The sequence below is a fragment of the Labeo rohita genome, chromosome 13, assembly GCF_022985175.1.
Source record: "Labeo rohita strain BAU-BD-2019 chromosome 13, IGBB_LRoh.1.0, whole genome shotgun sequence".
Lineage (NCBI taxonomy): Eukaryota > Metazoa > Chordata > Actinopteri > Cypriniformes > Cyprinidae > Labeo > Labeo rohita.
The window spans coordinates 29,638,014-29,655,047 of NC_066881.1; the positions used below are offsets into that span (position 1 = coordinate 29,638,014).

At 39.1% G+C, this 17,034-nt stretch overlaps 1 protein-coding gene across 1 annotated transcript in view; it reads left to right on the forward strand.

Annotated features, from left to right (window-relative positions):
* Positions 1 to 17,034, forward strand: part of cdh23 (cadherin-related 23) — a 308,861-nt gene that overhangs the window by 109,683 nt on the left and 182,144 nt on the right. The window contains exons 7-8 of the mRNA XM_051125171.1: positions 15,424 to 15,618; positions 15,713 to 15,841. Of these exons, the coding sequence (XP_050981128.1) occupies positions 15,424 to 15,618; positions 15,713 to 15,841 (324 nt within the window). The remainder of the gene's footprint in view (positions 1 to 15,423; positions 15,619 to 15,712; positions 15,842 to 17,034) is intronic.

The window sequence follows — 17,034 nt, forward strand, 5'->3', positions numbered from 1 at the left end:
TAGCGGGCGTAGCTGTAATCAGTGCGGTATTGTTGGCAGCAGTCGGCCAGCTCTGCTTGTACCCTGCAGGGGTTTTACGGCTTTAGGCTAGCGCACTGCGTGATCTTGCTGCCGCGCCACGTCAGCCCTGTAAATTAGCCCTTTACGGCTGGAGCCAGCCTCACTTTGAGAACGTACTCGCTGTGGACCCGTTCCTCACCTCCTCTATCACACAATGTCTCTATTAACCCTCCCAATCAATGAAAACCTTCAGCGCGCCAGCTGCTCTCAGCCATCCACTCGTGCTCAACCTGGCTAAACTTTAACTTTCTTCCGAACCGGTATTCACTCCCCCGCTCTCCCTCAGCTCTGAAAAGGTCAGCTTTTCATACGTGTTTCACGGTGTAACTTTAATCAGCCCCCTTCCCTTGCCAAAGCAAGGCAGGAAAGAGCTAACGACGGGACACGCTGAGAGCTGTGCTAAGCGGCTAAATGCCTGGTCTGTTGTATTAAATGTGAAACAATAGCTGGCTAACTTCAAAGGTCTTTATAGTGTTTAACAGAAAGTCGGCGAACAAGAGAGTATGATTAACTTGTTCGAGTGGATTGTTAGAAGATTCAGGGATAGAAATAAAGTCTGTTAGCATGTCTGTTATTACCAGTGAGGGTTGGTGATTTCCTGTGGAATGAGTGACTACCAATGGCAATGTGGACGATGAAGGTCACAAACTTTTTTTTTATTAATGAAGTTATACCTTTATTTTAAAAATAAGGAACTTTGAAAAGAACCTTGGACATTTCTTTTCTTTTCTTTTAAAATAAAATTTTAACCTTTTAACATTAAAAGATCACAAAGCAAGAAACTTTAAGAATACTTTAGAACTTTAAAGACAATTTGACAAATTTTGAACAATTTGACAAATATTTTTTTATTTTCAATCAGCAAATTATTTTATTTTACTTTATTGTTTTTTATCAATTATTTTTAAACAGTGAATTTGCCTTTTACCACTGAAAGACCACAAAGAAAGCAATTTTGAAAAATGTTTTTTTATTTTATTTTCAGTGATTTTTAAAAACATAAATGTAATCTTTTAACATTAAAAATAATTTTGAGCATTTATGACAATTTGACAAATATATTTTCAATCAACAAATTATTTTATTTTACTTTATTTTATTTATTTATTTATTTTAATTTGAATGATTTTTAAAATCCAAAATTTAACCTTTTAGCATTAAAAGATCAAAGAAAGCAACCTTGAAAATAGAGTATTTATGACAATTTGACAAAAAAATTCTATCAACAAATTTAATGTAGTTTTATTATTTTGATTATTTTTTTATTTAATTTTATTTATTTTTCAATGATTTTTAAAAATCAAGATGTAACCTTTTTAACATTAAAAGATGACAAAGAAAACAACTTTGAAAATAATTTTGAATATTTATGACAATATTTTTTAATTTAATTTAATTTAATTTAAAATTTTATTTTATTTTCAATGATTTTTAAAAACCAAAATGTAACATTTTAACATTAAAAGATTACAAAGAAAGTGACTTGGAAAATAATTTTGAGCACTGACAATTTGACAATTTTTTTTTTTCAGTCAACAGATTATTTTATTTTATTTTATAATTTTATTATTATATTTATTTTATTTTATTTTTTATTTTATTATTATTATTTAAAAAAAAAAAACCCCTTTTAACATTAAAAGATGACAAAGAAAGCAACTTTGCAATAATTTTGAACATTTATGACAATATATAAAATTGTATTTATTTATTTATTTTTTTTTTTTTTTTTTTTTCAAATGTGTGAAATGGTGTAAAAGACTTAACTGGCCAAAGTTCCGGCACTTCCCCACTATTACACTACAGAGGAAATCCAATGCGACGCCACTGTTGCCCGGCTGAGGTCACTTCAAAGTTCCCACAGGCGGTGCGAATGCAACCGGAAAATGGTCTTAGAGGAAAATTTAGTTCTCAAGGGATCGCTTTAGTGGCTAGTTCCTATAACTGAGTTCCTATTACTACCCGTTGCGAAAGCCCCCATACAGTACACAGCACAGTCGTTCCGTCCAGGTATTATAGACCTCCTTGACAGAGACTCGTCAGCCTCCAGTGATTTAATGCTGTCAGTGTTAGTGAGTTAGAGATGTAGCTCAGTGGGTGCCCAGTGGCTTCATTTGCTTATGTCTCTCTGTTGCGTCAGGGTAATTATCCCTATGGAGAGTGTTTAATGCACAGGCTAATGGTCAGCGAACCACAATGGAGACCTCGGAGGGCCACTGGATGTAGACCATAAACTGGACTAAATGGTCTGTTGTGTGGATTTTGTAAATTTAACTGACATCTGCATTATGCTGTGAGCAATATTTGTCCCCTTGCAGAGTGCAGAGTTTCACTTTTGTGCTTGCCGGGCAAAAATGGTACACATGGAAGGTACTGAAAGCGGCATACTGTACTCTACTGTATATACAGTACAAGATGTGTATACATAGACATTTTATTGCACATGAAATGAATTTGTCAGAAACTTGGTTGTTGGTTTTCATGCACAGCTCATAGAAACGAGATGCACTAAGGTTTAAGAAAGACAGATTAGTTTATTTCACAAATGTTTGTGAGTCAAATTTCCCTTTTAATAATTGTGAAACAAAACACCAGGATATGCAAATACTGTCATCACTGATTGGTGCAGGGCGACAGAACATCTGCTGCATATTCAAACTTCAAATCGCATGCGTTCTATTTAGCAGCAGATGTTAAAAGCTTGACTTGGGAAAACACAATTTACCACAAAATGAGTGATAAATTTGCCTTCATTTTACTGTCTCATTGTGATCCTAAACCAATTACTGAGAAAGCGACATCCTTGATTTTACAGATGTTAAACTGAATTTGTTTTCTTTAATATTTACATCTAAGTGAGCACAGTTGAGAATTAACATCATCATTTATAAACTAGTTTATGTAATTGTATTTATCATTTTAATTCACTGAAGTCTCTAATGCTTACTATGAAATATTATAGCAAATTTAAATAACTGTTTTCTTTTTTAATACATTTTAAAATGTAATTTTCTTCTGTGATGCAAATCATTACTCCAGTCTTCAGTATCACATGATCCTTCAGAAATCATTGAAAACATGCTGCTATGGTGCTCAAGAAACATTTCTTTCTTTTTTCTTTGATAAATAGAAAGTCTGAAAGAACAGTATTTATTTAAATAGAAATATTTTGTGACATTTTAAATGTTTTACCATCACTTTTGATCATTTAAATGCATCCTTATTGAATAAAAGTATTGATTTCTTTAAACTGAAAGACAAAAAATCTTATTGACAGACATTATCTGATAGAGTTGTACCTGAGATCCTAACTTATAGACTGCTATCATTTTAACATTTTTCGAAAAGCACTGAAAATAATTGTCATCTCTCTGTAGAGGATGTAATTTATGCTGATTTGCTACTGAACTCTTGATGATAAGGATAGAATTGAATATGATAGAAAAAAAGACTGAAACAGACTGAAGATGATGGAGGAATCCCTGTGATCCTAAACATTTCTAGTTAATTTGTCTCCTCAGAGAGTCTCTGGGAAGACTTCAGATGGGTTAATGAGCTGATAAGGGGCTTGTGATCATTTAGAAATATGATAATAGTAATTATAGAGCTTAAGAACATGTTGAACAGAGTGTGTAGTTAAACTGTGTGTGTTTGTGTGCACCGTGATCTTCAGTGGAATGTATTGCTGTTTCCTTTAGTGTTTGTTGTTCAAGTCTCAGTGTGAATTTTGCTCCTGAATCTCACTTTGAATGAACAGTTCAGTCAAATATGAAAACTTGCTGAAAATGTGTTTACCCTCAGGCCTTCCAAAATGCAGATGAGTTTGTCATGGGAACAGATTAGGTAGAAAATTAGCATTACATCACTTGCTCACCAGTGAATCCTCTGCAATAAAAGGGTGCCATCAGAATAAAAGTTCAAACACCTGATTAAAACATCGTAGTAATCCACACCACTCCAGTCCATCAGTTAAAGGAGTAGTTCACTTACAGAACAAAAATGTACAGATAATATATTCACCCCCTTGTCATCCAAGATGTTCACGTCTTTCTTTCTTCAGTCGTAAAGAAATTATGTTTTTTGAGGAAAACATTTCAGGATTTTTCTCCTTATAATGGATGTGCCCCGAGTTTGAACTTTTAAAATGCAGTTTCAAAGGGCTCTAAACGATCCCAGCCGAGGAAGAAGGGTCTGATCTAGCGAAACGATCGGTTGTTTTCTAAAAACAATTACAATTTATATACTTTTTAAACGCAAATGTTCGTCTTTGTCAAGCTCTGTGTTAACTCTGTGTTCCTGTTTGTGACAGGTAGGGTATGTTGAAAAACTCGATAAATGTTTGATATAATTTTTATGTTCCAAAAGCGGAACGAAACCTAAATAAACAGGGACTGTTTATCCGCTTGGACCAAAGTTCAAACTGGCGTGCTGCGCAAGCTCACTAGAGAAGATGCATTTGTTATCTCGTTATGTGGAAAAACCAAGCGTGTTGCGACCTCATCGCTTCCGTTATGAGAAATAACTAACTTGAGCGCGCAAAAGACGCCATATGTGAACGGCTCCGCCACGCGAGCACTAAACAGCGCTGTGATCCAGTGTGAAACACACAGCGATGAACACAAATGACTCAAATGATTCAAAACTAGTTTATGTGATTCAAACTAGTTTAAAGCTGTGTGCAACGAGACAGTCAGAAGGCTTTTCAATCTACACATTGCCATCATTTAGCATGGATTTAATGTAGTAACACTCACCATTGCGGCAGCAAGTGGGATATTCACACTGAATTTTATTATAGGAGTAATGGTATATAATTATAGTATGTATGTATTTGTGTTTAAGCTATAGCATGCGTGCATTTATTCTGAATGTTTTAGACTACCGTTTTTCATACAAATAGGCTACCTATAAAACCATGTAGTTATATTTTTACCATGGTATTGAGGTACCATTATGCGTGGTTTTAACTGTTTATCATGCTCGCTACAATGGGAGACCAATGCTTAATTTAAAAAAAAAAAAAAAAAAACTGGGTCAGAATAAATGTAACCATATAAAACTGAGGTTGCTACAATTTTTACAGATTTACCTCTGCATCCTCTAGCTAATATCAAATGTGCATCTAAGAGACAAAAAAGTGACATTATTATTATTATCATTAGCATTATCTGACAACCCAAACCTGTTTCTTGATTGAAACAATATAACTCATTAGAACATGCAGAATTAATTTTTCTATTTAGATATTTATTTTAAGGAAAATTAATGGTCTGGTTTCTACAACTTTCACTTTGGAGCAAAAATCTGATTTTAAACTTTGACATTTATTGTGATAACTATCGATATCGACTGATGAGAAAAAAATTATCATGATAATTTTTTTGCCCATATCGCCCAGCCCTACCTTCTTTGCATGTTCACTTTGTAAACACAAGTTTACAGTTTTTCAGTACGTTTGCAGTGATGTAAGACGATTTTGAATTTGGCGGAGTAGATGAGTTGGGAGTTTTTCGACCCTAAATGTCTAAATAGGAACGCACAGAGTTCATGCAAAGGTAGACCAAGAAGAGCGTTTGCGGTTAAAGGGTGTATAAATTGTAAAAAAAAAAAAATGTAGAAAATAACCGGTTGTTTTACTAGATAAGACCCTTCTTCTTTGGCTGGGATCATTTAGAGCCCTTTGAAGCTGCTTTTAAACTGTATTTTGGAAGTTCAAGCTCGGGGGCACCATACATATCCATTATATGGAGAGAAATTCTGAAATGTTTTCCTCAAAAAACACAATTTCTTTATTTACGACAGAAGAAAGAAAGACATGAACATCTTGGATGACAAGGGGGTGATTACATTATCTGTAAATGTTTGTTCTGGAAGTGAACTACTCCTTTAATGGCCTAGGAAGTGAAAAGTGGTTTGTAGGAAACAAATCCAGCATTGAGAGGTTTTAAATTTAAACAGTTGCTTCAGGCTTCAGGTTTCATTTTAGAACTAGTTTCAAATTTCCAAGAACTTGGGTATTTGATAAAACCTATGCATTTTGATTCCGCTTAACGATTCCTGCATTCGAATTTTAATGTGATTTTAAACTATTTAAGCACACAGAGGGGAGCAATGTGTGCACTGTTTGGGAACAGCGCATGCATCTGAAGCGCAAGCACAGAGAACAGCTGTCCCAGTGCAGGTTGCTCTGCTTGCTCATGTTATTTAGCTGCAACAGAACACTTTGTAAAAAGACAGAATAAGTCGTCGCCTTCGAATTATAAGGTTCTATCTGACATTTTGTCAAAATTGAGTTATTCAGTGACAACTTATTTAGATTATGTGATGCTTCTTTTGTAAGCTGCACATTTTGGGCCTTTTTTTAGAAAACAAAAAAGGTTCTATCTACAGAAGTCTGTGGAACGCAAAAACTTTGAAGCTCAATATCTCAAAAGTGCTCACAATGCAGATAGAACCTTATAATTCTAAGACAACGAAGTATGTTTGACATCTAAATGTGTCACAATTTTGCTTTTTAACCAGATTTATCTTATTGGAATCAAAACTAGGAATCGAAAAGTATCGCAATCGATAAGCAGAACTAGAATCAGAATTAATAAAATTCAAACGATTCCCAACCCTGCTCATTGAGATACGTGCTCTGAAGTCCTGATCTGAATCAAATGATTCACGATATGCACTCCAAGTACCAATTTAAATCAAATGATTTGCAATATGTACTCCAAAGTCCTGATCTGAATCAAATGATTCGCGATATGCACTTCAATTCCAGTTCTGAATCAAATGATTTGCAGTATGCGCTCTGAAGTCCCAATTTGAATCAAATGACTTGTGATACGCTGTCACAAACCTGGTCGGTGTCCCGTTGTCTACTCACCACCAGATGTCACTCTCACTCCACCCACTCACTCTGACTGTCACTTTGCATCTTGGACTGCATCTCCCATCCTCCACCGCTCTGATTGCGTCAGCCCCCGTGACCAATCAGGCATCCTATAAAACCCCGGTCCTCCTCAGTTGCACTTCCTGGTTTGTTGTTGTATTGTATCGTGTTATTATTCCTGTTCTCCTAGTGTGTTCCAAGTTCCTGGTTTTTTGATCTCCTGCCTGGTTTTCTCGTCTACGTCTGTCTAGCCGCCTGCCCTGTGATTTATCGCTCGTTATTATCGGACTATTCTCTTGGATCGCCTGTTACATTCCTGTCTGCTCCTGTCACGACCCTGCCTGTATGACCATGTCTCTGTCTAGTCCTTCTAATAAAAGCTCGCTTATGGATCCGCTCGCCTCTCGTCAATCACTCCTCGTAACAGAACAAACCAGCACAACAGGATCCAGCAGCTTTTCCCTCGGTCATTCCGGTATGGACTTTGGACTATTGTGTGTGGGCGCGTCGCTTACTGTGGGGGTCGCGGAGGAGGAACGCGACAACGCGGTAATGGCGGCCGCGCACCCCGCTCATATAATGACGGCCGCGCCGGAGCGCGACGCCACAGATCCGCTGGCCGCTTGGCTCACTCGGGGAAATGCGGCCACGCTGGAGCGCGCCCGAGCCATGACGACGGCAATGGATCGTATTGCTCAAATGGCGGCGAACGTAATGGATAGCATCGCTCTAATGGCGGCGACAGCTGTGCCCGTTCACAAAATGGCGGCCGCGTCGGAGCGCGTCCACACAATGGCGGCAACGGCGGAGCCCGTTCTCAAGATGGCGGCGATCACAGAGCTCCGTCACGTCACAGCTGCCATACAAGAGCCGTTTAAAGGTACAGTTACATTCCCTGAGTCAAGTCAAGTTGCAACTGTGTTTCCTGAGTCAAGCCATGTTGTTCCTGAGTCAAGCCAAGCTGGAGCTGTGTCAAGCCAAGCTGGAGCTGTGTCAAACCAAGCTGGAGCTGTGTCAAACCAAGCTGGAGCTGTGTCAAACCAAGCTGGAGCTGTGTCAAACCAAGCTGGAGCTGTGTCAAACCAAGCTGGAGCTGTGTCAAACCAAGCTGGAGCTGTGTCAAACCAAGCTGGAGCTGTGTTTCCTGTCTCAAGCCAAGTTGCAGAGCCACCGCACAAGATGGCCGCCACGCCAGAGCCACCGCACAAGATGGCCGCCACGCCAGAGCCACCGCACAAGATGGCCGCCACGCCAGAGCCACCGCACAAGATGGCCGCCTCGCCAGAGCCACCGCACAAGATGGCCGCCACGCCAGAGCCACCGCACAAGATGGCCGCCACGTCAGAGCCGGCTAAAGCCCCGTCAGCCAAGCCACAGCCTGCTCAGGCCGTCTCAGTCAAGCCACAGCCTGGTCACGTCATGTTTTCTGCTCCTGAGTCGGCACCCATCATGGCCGGTCTTCCCGAAGCGGTTTCAGACTCAAGTCACGCCCCGCCTGACGGCCCAGACTCAAGTCACGCCCCGTCTGGTCCCAAGTCTGCTCCAGAGATCACGTCTGACCTCAAGTCTGCTCCAGAGGTCTCATCCGGTCTCAAGTCTGCGCCAGAGGTCCCGCCTGATCTCAAGCCTGATCCTGAGCTCCTGTCTGATCTCAAGCCTGCTCCAGAGCTCCCGTCTGACCAGGAGACAGACCCAGAGGCCTCACCAGTCGGAGAAGCCGCGCCAATGCCTCCTGAGGTGTCAGCTTCGGCTGTGGATCCTCCCATGGAGGCGGCGTCCCTCTACAGACTCTCTGCTTCTCCCCATACTCTTTCTACCTCCTCTATCTCTGCTTTCCCCAGGTCCCAGACCGTAACGCGGATTCCTGCTCCGCCCCGGAGGGCTGCTGCGCCTCCTGCTTCGCCCCGGAGGGCTGCTGCGCCTCCTGCTCCGCCTCCTGCTCCCCCCTGGAGGCCTGCTGCACCCCCTGCTCCGCCTCCTGCTCCGCCCCGAAGGGCCGCTGCGCCTCCTGTTCCACCCCGGAGGGCTGCTCCGCCCCCTTCCCCTATTCTGTCTACCTCCTCTGTCCCTGCTCTCCCCAGGTCCCAGACCATGACGCCGGTTCCTGTTCCGCCCCGGAGGGCTGCGGCGCCTCCTGTTCCGCCCTGGAGGGTCGTTCCGCCTCGGAGGGCTTCTGCGCCTCCTGTTTCTACCCTGGAGGGCGCCCGCGCCTCACGCTCTGCCTCCGGCTCCGCCCTGGATGGCTCCTGCTCTGCTTCCGGCTCCACCCTGGAGGGTACCTGCTCTGTCGGTCCTGCCTCAATCTCTGGGCTTCCCTCATGGACCTGGTCCTCCAGCCCTCGCCCTGTCTCCCTCCCATCCCACCGCTTCCCTGGACTGTTGTTTCTTTCGAGCGTCTGGAAGCCGCTCCTTGGGGGGCTATGTCACAAACCTGGTCGGTGTCCCGTTGTCTACTCACCACCAGATGTCACTCTCACTCCACCCACTCACTCTGACTGTCACTTTGCATCTTGGACTGCATCTCCCATCCTCCACCGCTCTGATTGCGTCAGCCCCCGTGACCAATCAGGCATCCTATAAAACCCCGGTCCTCCTCAGTTGCACTTCCTGGTTTGTTGTTGTATTGTATCGTGTTATTATTCCTGTTCTCCTAGTGTGTTCCAAGTTCCTGGTTTTTTTGATCTCCTGCCTGGTTTTCTCGTCTACGTCTGTCTAGCCGCCTGCCCTGTGATTTATCGCTCGTTATTATCGGACTATTCTCTTGGATCGCCTGTTACATTCCTGTCTGCTCCTGTCACGACCCTGCCTGTATGACCATGTCTCTGTCTAGTCCTTCTAATAAAAGCTCGCTTATGGATCCGCTCGCCTCTCGTCAATCACTCCTCGTAACATACGCGTTCCGAAGTCCTGATCTGAATCGAATGATTTGCGATATGCACTCCAAAGTACCGATCTAAATCAAATTGTTTGCAATATGTACTCCAAATTCCCGATCTGAATCAAATGATTTGCGATATGCGCTCTGGAGTCCCAGTTTGAATCAAATGATTTGCGTTACGCGCTTCGAAGTCCCGATCTGAATCAAATGATGCTCGATATGTGCTCCAAAGTCCCGTTCTAGATCAAATGATTTGTGATATGCTCTCTGAAGTCCAGATCTGAACTAAATGATTTACAAACCCGGCGATGAAAGCATGATTTGAATCAAACGATTCGCGCTCCACGCTCCATGCTTCGAAGTTCAGAATCAAAAGATTTGCAAACCATCATTTCAGATCAAGACTTCAGAGCACTGATCGTGAATCATTTAATTTGCAAAATGATTTGTGAACCTGCTCCGAAGTTTTAAGTTCAGATCGAAATAAAATGATTCACAATGTGCATTCCGAAGTTCCGATCTAAGTCAGTGATGAAGTTTATAGACGTTTTTCCTGAACGCGGAAGTCACGCCTGACTCTAAACCGAAAGGATGCTTTGCTTTTCTGGTCTCCAGTGTTTCTAATCAAATTAACGTATATTCTGAGCTGATAATCTAATGTCAAACCTATTAAAATGTTTTTAAAAAGCACATTGCTCCATAGCGCCATCACTTTGCAATGTCACAATGACCGTCATTTGTCAGTGCCTTACTCTTCAAAGTTTAATGAGTGTGTAGATGACATGAAGCTGCCAATGTTAGCTATATTAAAAACAGATGGGCACTATTTGAATGGGTTCCTATGGAGAATGGAACAGAAGAGCATCCAATTGGAAGTTAGAATTTGTAATGACGGCGCTTATTGTTTTCTCAGGAAAAAGGTCTATAGACATCTTCATGATGCATTTGTTTCTTACAAACATGCAGTTTTTTTACAAGATGTCAATCGATGGACCGAAGTAGTATGGATTAGTGTGATGTCATTCTGACAGCATCCATTCACTGCAGAGGATCTGTTGTAGTAAAGAAACAAACTCATCTACATCTTGGAAGGCCTAAGGCTGAGTACATTTTCAGCAAATTTACATTTTTGGGTGAACTGTTCCTTTAAATGTATATATTTAGCAGATGCTTTTATCCAAAGCGACTTTCAAGATATGCATTAGATGCATTCTCTCTGAATCAAACCCATGACCTTGGTGTTGCTAGTGCCATGCTTTACTGTTTGAGTTACAGGAATGGTTCGAGTTTCACTTGACTTCTCATACTGAATCTCACTTCACCTTTCACTATAGATCTCTCAGAATCTGTTTTTTTCTGTGGTGTTTTTGTTTAACGTGATTTTTCATGTGCCACAATGTATAGAAGAGGCAGAAAGCTAATAATAAGTAGCCTCTTTCTCTCCTCCCATTTCCCTCTTTCTGTCTTCCTGGTTTGGGAATAATCTTCTCTAACATACTGCAGTTGAAAGAGGCTGGGGAGTCCCTGCTGTATTTGAGGTTTTTAATACTATTAGATATGCCTCTCTCTCCCACTCATGCTTTCTTTTTCTTCCTTCATTCTTATTTTATATTCTTGTTAGGCTTTTTCCTAACCTCAAATGTTAAATCTGAATACAAAATTCTTTCTCAGATCAACACTTTTTTGCTGCTAAATATTCTGATACGTTTTCCATCAGCATTGTTACACTTAAAAAATAAGAAGCAATTATCACTCAGAAATGACTAGTAAATTGCATAATTCATTACAATGAAACTGCAATGCACACTATGTATGCAATCTTTTTTTGTGTATGTGATGAATATTGACTAATGAAACAGTCTGTATTTACATAAACGTGATTGCAGTTATTAAATTGGACAATATAATAAGTGTTCCAGTTTCCTCAGCTGACCTAAAGCAGTTTGTTTTAGAGAAGTCCACCTCCAGAACAACAATTTACAAATACTTTACTCACCCCCTTGTCATCCACAACGTTCATGACTTTTTTTCTTCAGTCGTAAAGAAATTGTTTTTTGAGGAAAACATCTCAGCATTTGCATTTACAACCGCATTTGGGATCGTTTGAAGCCGCATTTAAACTGCATTTTGGAAGTTCAAAATCGGGGCACCATATCAGTCCATCATATGGAGAAAAATGCAGAAATGTTTTCCTCAAAAAACAATTTCTTTACGACTGAAGAAAGAAAGACATAAACATCTTGGATGACAAGGGGGTGAGTACATTATATGTGAATCTTTGTTTTGGTAGTGGACTTCTCCTTTAAGGTGCATGAACTTTAGTGTGGAAGAGCTGAGGGCAGCTGAGCAGCGAGAGTGTGAGAGGACGTTATCAGGTCGAGGCAAGACAGCAAGTTAGAATTCACTGTCCACATCTATCTTCATTCCTTCTTATGATTCCTCTTTTTTTCTAATCCTCTTTTCTCTCTGTCTTTTATCTTTGTCCTTTATACCTCTCATGCTTTCTTTCTCTCCAATAGTTTATCTGAATCTTTTCTAATCCTTTCTTTTCAAAGGATGGATATCTCCTGTTTTATTGAAAGAGATAAAGAGGGAGTGCTTGCTGAAGTACAACTTCTTTCTCTCAGCAAGGATCTGGTTTACTGTTTTGGAATAGGAAGTGTCGATTTTTCTAACTCTTTTGCTCACTCTTTCTGTGGCCTAGGGATTCTGGGAGTAATGCGGCAAGATTTTGCTTTATGTAAATGCCATATATAAATAAATATATGTAAATACAATACTGTATATTAGCATGAATAATACTGCTGGCTGTTTAACGTCAGCTATGAGTTTATGAAGTTGCCTTTCCTGTTCCATATACTGTAGACTTGTTTTTGTCTAGTAGGTATGTGTAGATATATTTTATGTATAGTGTGCATACGATTTTTTTGGTTATCTGCATTATATTTTTCAGGCAGTAATGTACTTGTTTAGACTTCAAATATGCGGTGTGTTAATAAAGATAACATCTATTTGAAAATTTGCTTCTACGTTCTCAAAGATGTGAGCTTCTGAATCAAAAATTTGTCAAATGATTTGCGAAAAGATCAAAAGATTTACAAACCCGCTCTGAAGTTCAGATCTAAATCAAATGATCTATACGCATTCTGAAGTCCTGTTCTGAATCAAATGACTCGTAATGCGGAAAGTTCTGATCTAAATAAAAAAAACTCACAAACTCGCTCCAAAGTTCCGCTCCAAATCAAAAGATTCACGAACTCGTTCCAAAGTTCTGATCTAAATCAAAAGATTTGCGAACTCTCTGAAGTTCTGATCTAAATCTCGTGAATTGAATGATTCGTGATCCGCATTTTGAATTATTAATCCAAGTTCCAATCTGAATCAAAATATTCGCAAACCCTCTCCTACGTTTCAGTCTAAAACCCTCTGAAGTTCCAATCTAAATCTTGCGAACTGAATGATTTGCGATCCGTGCTCTGTAATCCCCATGATTCGCGAACAACAATGTTCATACTGTCCATCCTAAATATGAGATTACAATAAGTGTGTCCCAAAGCATAGTATGCTAAAAAGAGTGTGCCAAAAGACCCCGTATGGTCTACTATTTCAGGTCAGTTTTTGAAGTGTGGATCTGTGCACACTCTAATGGCTAATTTTGCCCACAATTCATTGCGCTTTGGCAAAGGATTCGGTCCAGAACTACAAACACGAATAAAACGTGTTGAAAAAAACTACAAACATGGCGGATGTGCATGACCGGCAGTTAGGTAGAGATGTTTAGAAAAAAGGGTTTGAGTTACTAATAATCAGCATTTAACCGGGTAAAAAAATATTTATTTATTGTTATTTGTTATATTTCATCTGCAACTGCAATGTGAAGTTTTATAAACATCCGTTTGGTCGTTAACTTTTAAATGCACCATCATGCAGAAAATATGAGCAGAGTTTTCGGCATGAAAAAACCGCGACTGGCAGATCAACGTGCTACTTTTCTCTCCAATACGGTGGATAGTTAAATAGTTAATAGTCAATAGTTAAATTAAACTAAATGTGTAGGATGTTAACTGTGACAAGATGATTGACAGACCAGTTTACTGTGACAGGGTAAAAACACAGTTGGGTGATGTGATAGAATGTCCCAAAGCTGCCTACTCTTCTACTACACACTCAAAAGTGTGTACTTTTTCTTCACCAAAAGAGTACATACTTTAAGAACGTAGTATAAGTAGGCACATTGGAACACAGCACGAGACTTCGAAAGGCGGATCGCAAATCATTCAATTTCGCGAAATGATTCGCAAACCCAAGCCGAAGTTCCGATCTGAATCAAAAGATTCAGGAACCCGCTCCTAAGTTTCCATCTAAATAAAATGATTCGCTGATCCGTTCCGAAAGTCCCAATCTCTCAAATTATCCGTGAAACTCGCTTTGAGATTCCTATCTGATTCAAATGATTCACGATACGCGAACCGATTGGATCGCTTCGAAACAGTGAATAATTTGCAACGTAGTGGTTTAACTGATTCGGATTTTCGAAAAGCTTTCACCCATCACTGTACTTACATTTTTTCAAAATCACTGCAAGCGGTGTCGAAATTCAAAAGTGAAATCAGTTTTGATTATTTTTTGCTATCGAATCGCTTGAACTGAATGATTGAAGTCACGAGTTTGAATGAATCGGAGCGGTTCCAGCGTGAATGACTCACTCAACTGAATCGGTTTGTCTGTTCTTCCACTTTTCACGTCTTCAGCCATGTTTACATGACAATGTCAGTACTGCTACTGGTTTAGCTCGCTAGTTTTATGTCAGTAACTGAAATAAGCGGAAAAAAGTATGATGTTTACAAATAAAATATTTATATTTCCATTCCAAAGATAACATCCAACACAAATCTACGAACATATCAGGTGAGGTAGCCGGTTTACTGCTAAATAGTGAAAACACTGCATTAAAATGATGAGCTGCACCTTAAATTCATATTAAATGGAAACACTTTGCATTACGATCGAGTTTGTAGCTTAATTCACTATATTTTAAAGAGTTTGACCACTGCATATTAGTATATATTGTAATAAATATTTGAGAAATTGTTGTATTTGATTGTATTAGTCTATATAGCGTGATAGAGAAGCATGTGAACACAAAACAGCATAAGAACATAAAGTTAAAGAGGGTGAACTTTATCATTCAGCTGAACTGTGCACGTATGTTTTATACACTTTGGCTAAATTGGAGTAAAATGTTCTGTTTTCACCTGTTTTAATCAGATTCACCCCTATAGACCCCTTCTCTTAAGATACTGTCTTAAAACTTAGGGAGAGTCTGAAAATGCTCCTCCAGCATTTTGGTCTGTGTGTGTTCTCTCTGTGATGCTGACTGACCGCATCATGTCTCAGTGACAGCAGGGGTCTGATCATCTCAGATGTGTGTCACTTACTGACAGGTGAAATGACAGAGACAAGAGCCATCACTCATTATCTGAAAAATGCTTAACCGCAGCATTAAATAGTGCTCATTATGCAAGTTCTTGCTTTCTCATGTGAACAGCACAGCATTGTATAGATTTAATAACATGTATCATTACTGTCTCTATGTGTGTAGAACACTCCAGTGGGAACGTCTGTGTTCATGGTGAACGCGACAGACCCGGATCAGGGCGTGGGCGGCAGCGTGCTCTTCTCCTTCCAGCCTCCCTCTCCGTTCTTCTCCATTGACGGGGCCAGAGGAATCGTTACTGTGACGAGAGCGCTGGACTATGAGACGACAACCGCCTATCAGCTCACTGTTAATGCCACGGTTAGAAAACACACACTGTAGAGCTCTACACTGAGAGTGGAATTCTGTCAATTCCAAAGCCAAATAAAATGTGTACTTGTTTATCTCTGGACAGGACCAGGATAAAAGGCGTCCGCTTTCGAGCCTTGCTAATTTGGCGATTACCATTACTGATGTTCAAGACATGGACCCCATCTTCACCAACCTTCCCTACAGCACTAATATAATGGAGGACGCACCACCAGTCAGTACACACACAAACACATTTATTCTTGCTTTGTGCTTACTTCAGTGTATTTAGATGGTTGAATATCACAAAATGTCACACAAGACAAAAACAAACAAACAAAAAAAAAACAATTATACACTACCAGTCAAAAGTTTTTAAACAGTAGGATTTTTAGTGTTTTTTAAAGAAGTGTCTTCTGCTCACCAGGCATGCATTTATTTGATCCACAATACAGCAAAAGCAGTAAAATTTTGAAATATTTTTACTATTTAAAATAACTGCTTTCTATTTGAATATATTTTAAAATGTAATTGAGGGGGAAATAAATTGTAGAAATTATTACTTTTATTTAGCAAGTGACGATGAAGACATTTAAATTGTTACAGAAGATTTATATTTCACATAAATGCTTTTCTTCTGAACTTTCTATTAATCAAAGAAACCTGAAAAACTCTACTCAGCTGTTTTTAACATCATAATAATAAAAATATATATTTTGAGCAGCAAATCAGAATATTAGAATGATTTCTGAAGGATCGTGTGACTGGAGTAATGATGCTAAAAATTCAGCTTTAAAATCACAGGAATAAATTACATTTTAAAATATAATCAAATAGAAAACATTATTTTAAATAGTAAAAATATTTCACAATTTTACTGTTTTTGCTGTAATAAATGTGACTTATTTTCTAATTTATTTCATTTTATTATTTTACAAATGTATTTATTATTGTATATTGTGACATTACTTTCATGACAATTACGGAAAGTCCCTCTTGATCTCTCTAATATCTTTAATGTCTTTGTGATTTTCATTATATATATATATATATATATATATATATATATATATATTTTGCTATTTTATTTTTAATGCATTTTACACTTTTATTTATTTATTCAGAACTACTATTTTATTTTGATTTGATTTTTTTTTTTTTTTTACATTTTAGTTTATTTAAACATATACACTTACTGTTTTTTTTTCTCAATAATATTTTCATATAATCATTTTCATAACAATTAAGAAAATGTCCCTCTCAAATTCTCTGATAACTGTGTTTGTAATTTCAATTATTCTCAAATGAAAACATGGATATGTCCTGGACATTTTTTTGTGAGATTCATCCAAATGCATTGGCACAAATTCTAGTTAGCTGCCTACGTAGACAGCATATTTGGGACTCATAAGCATATTAGATAGGATG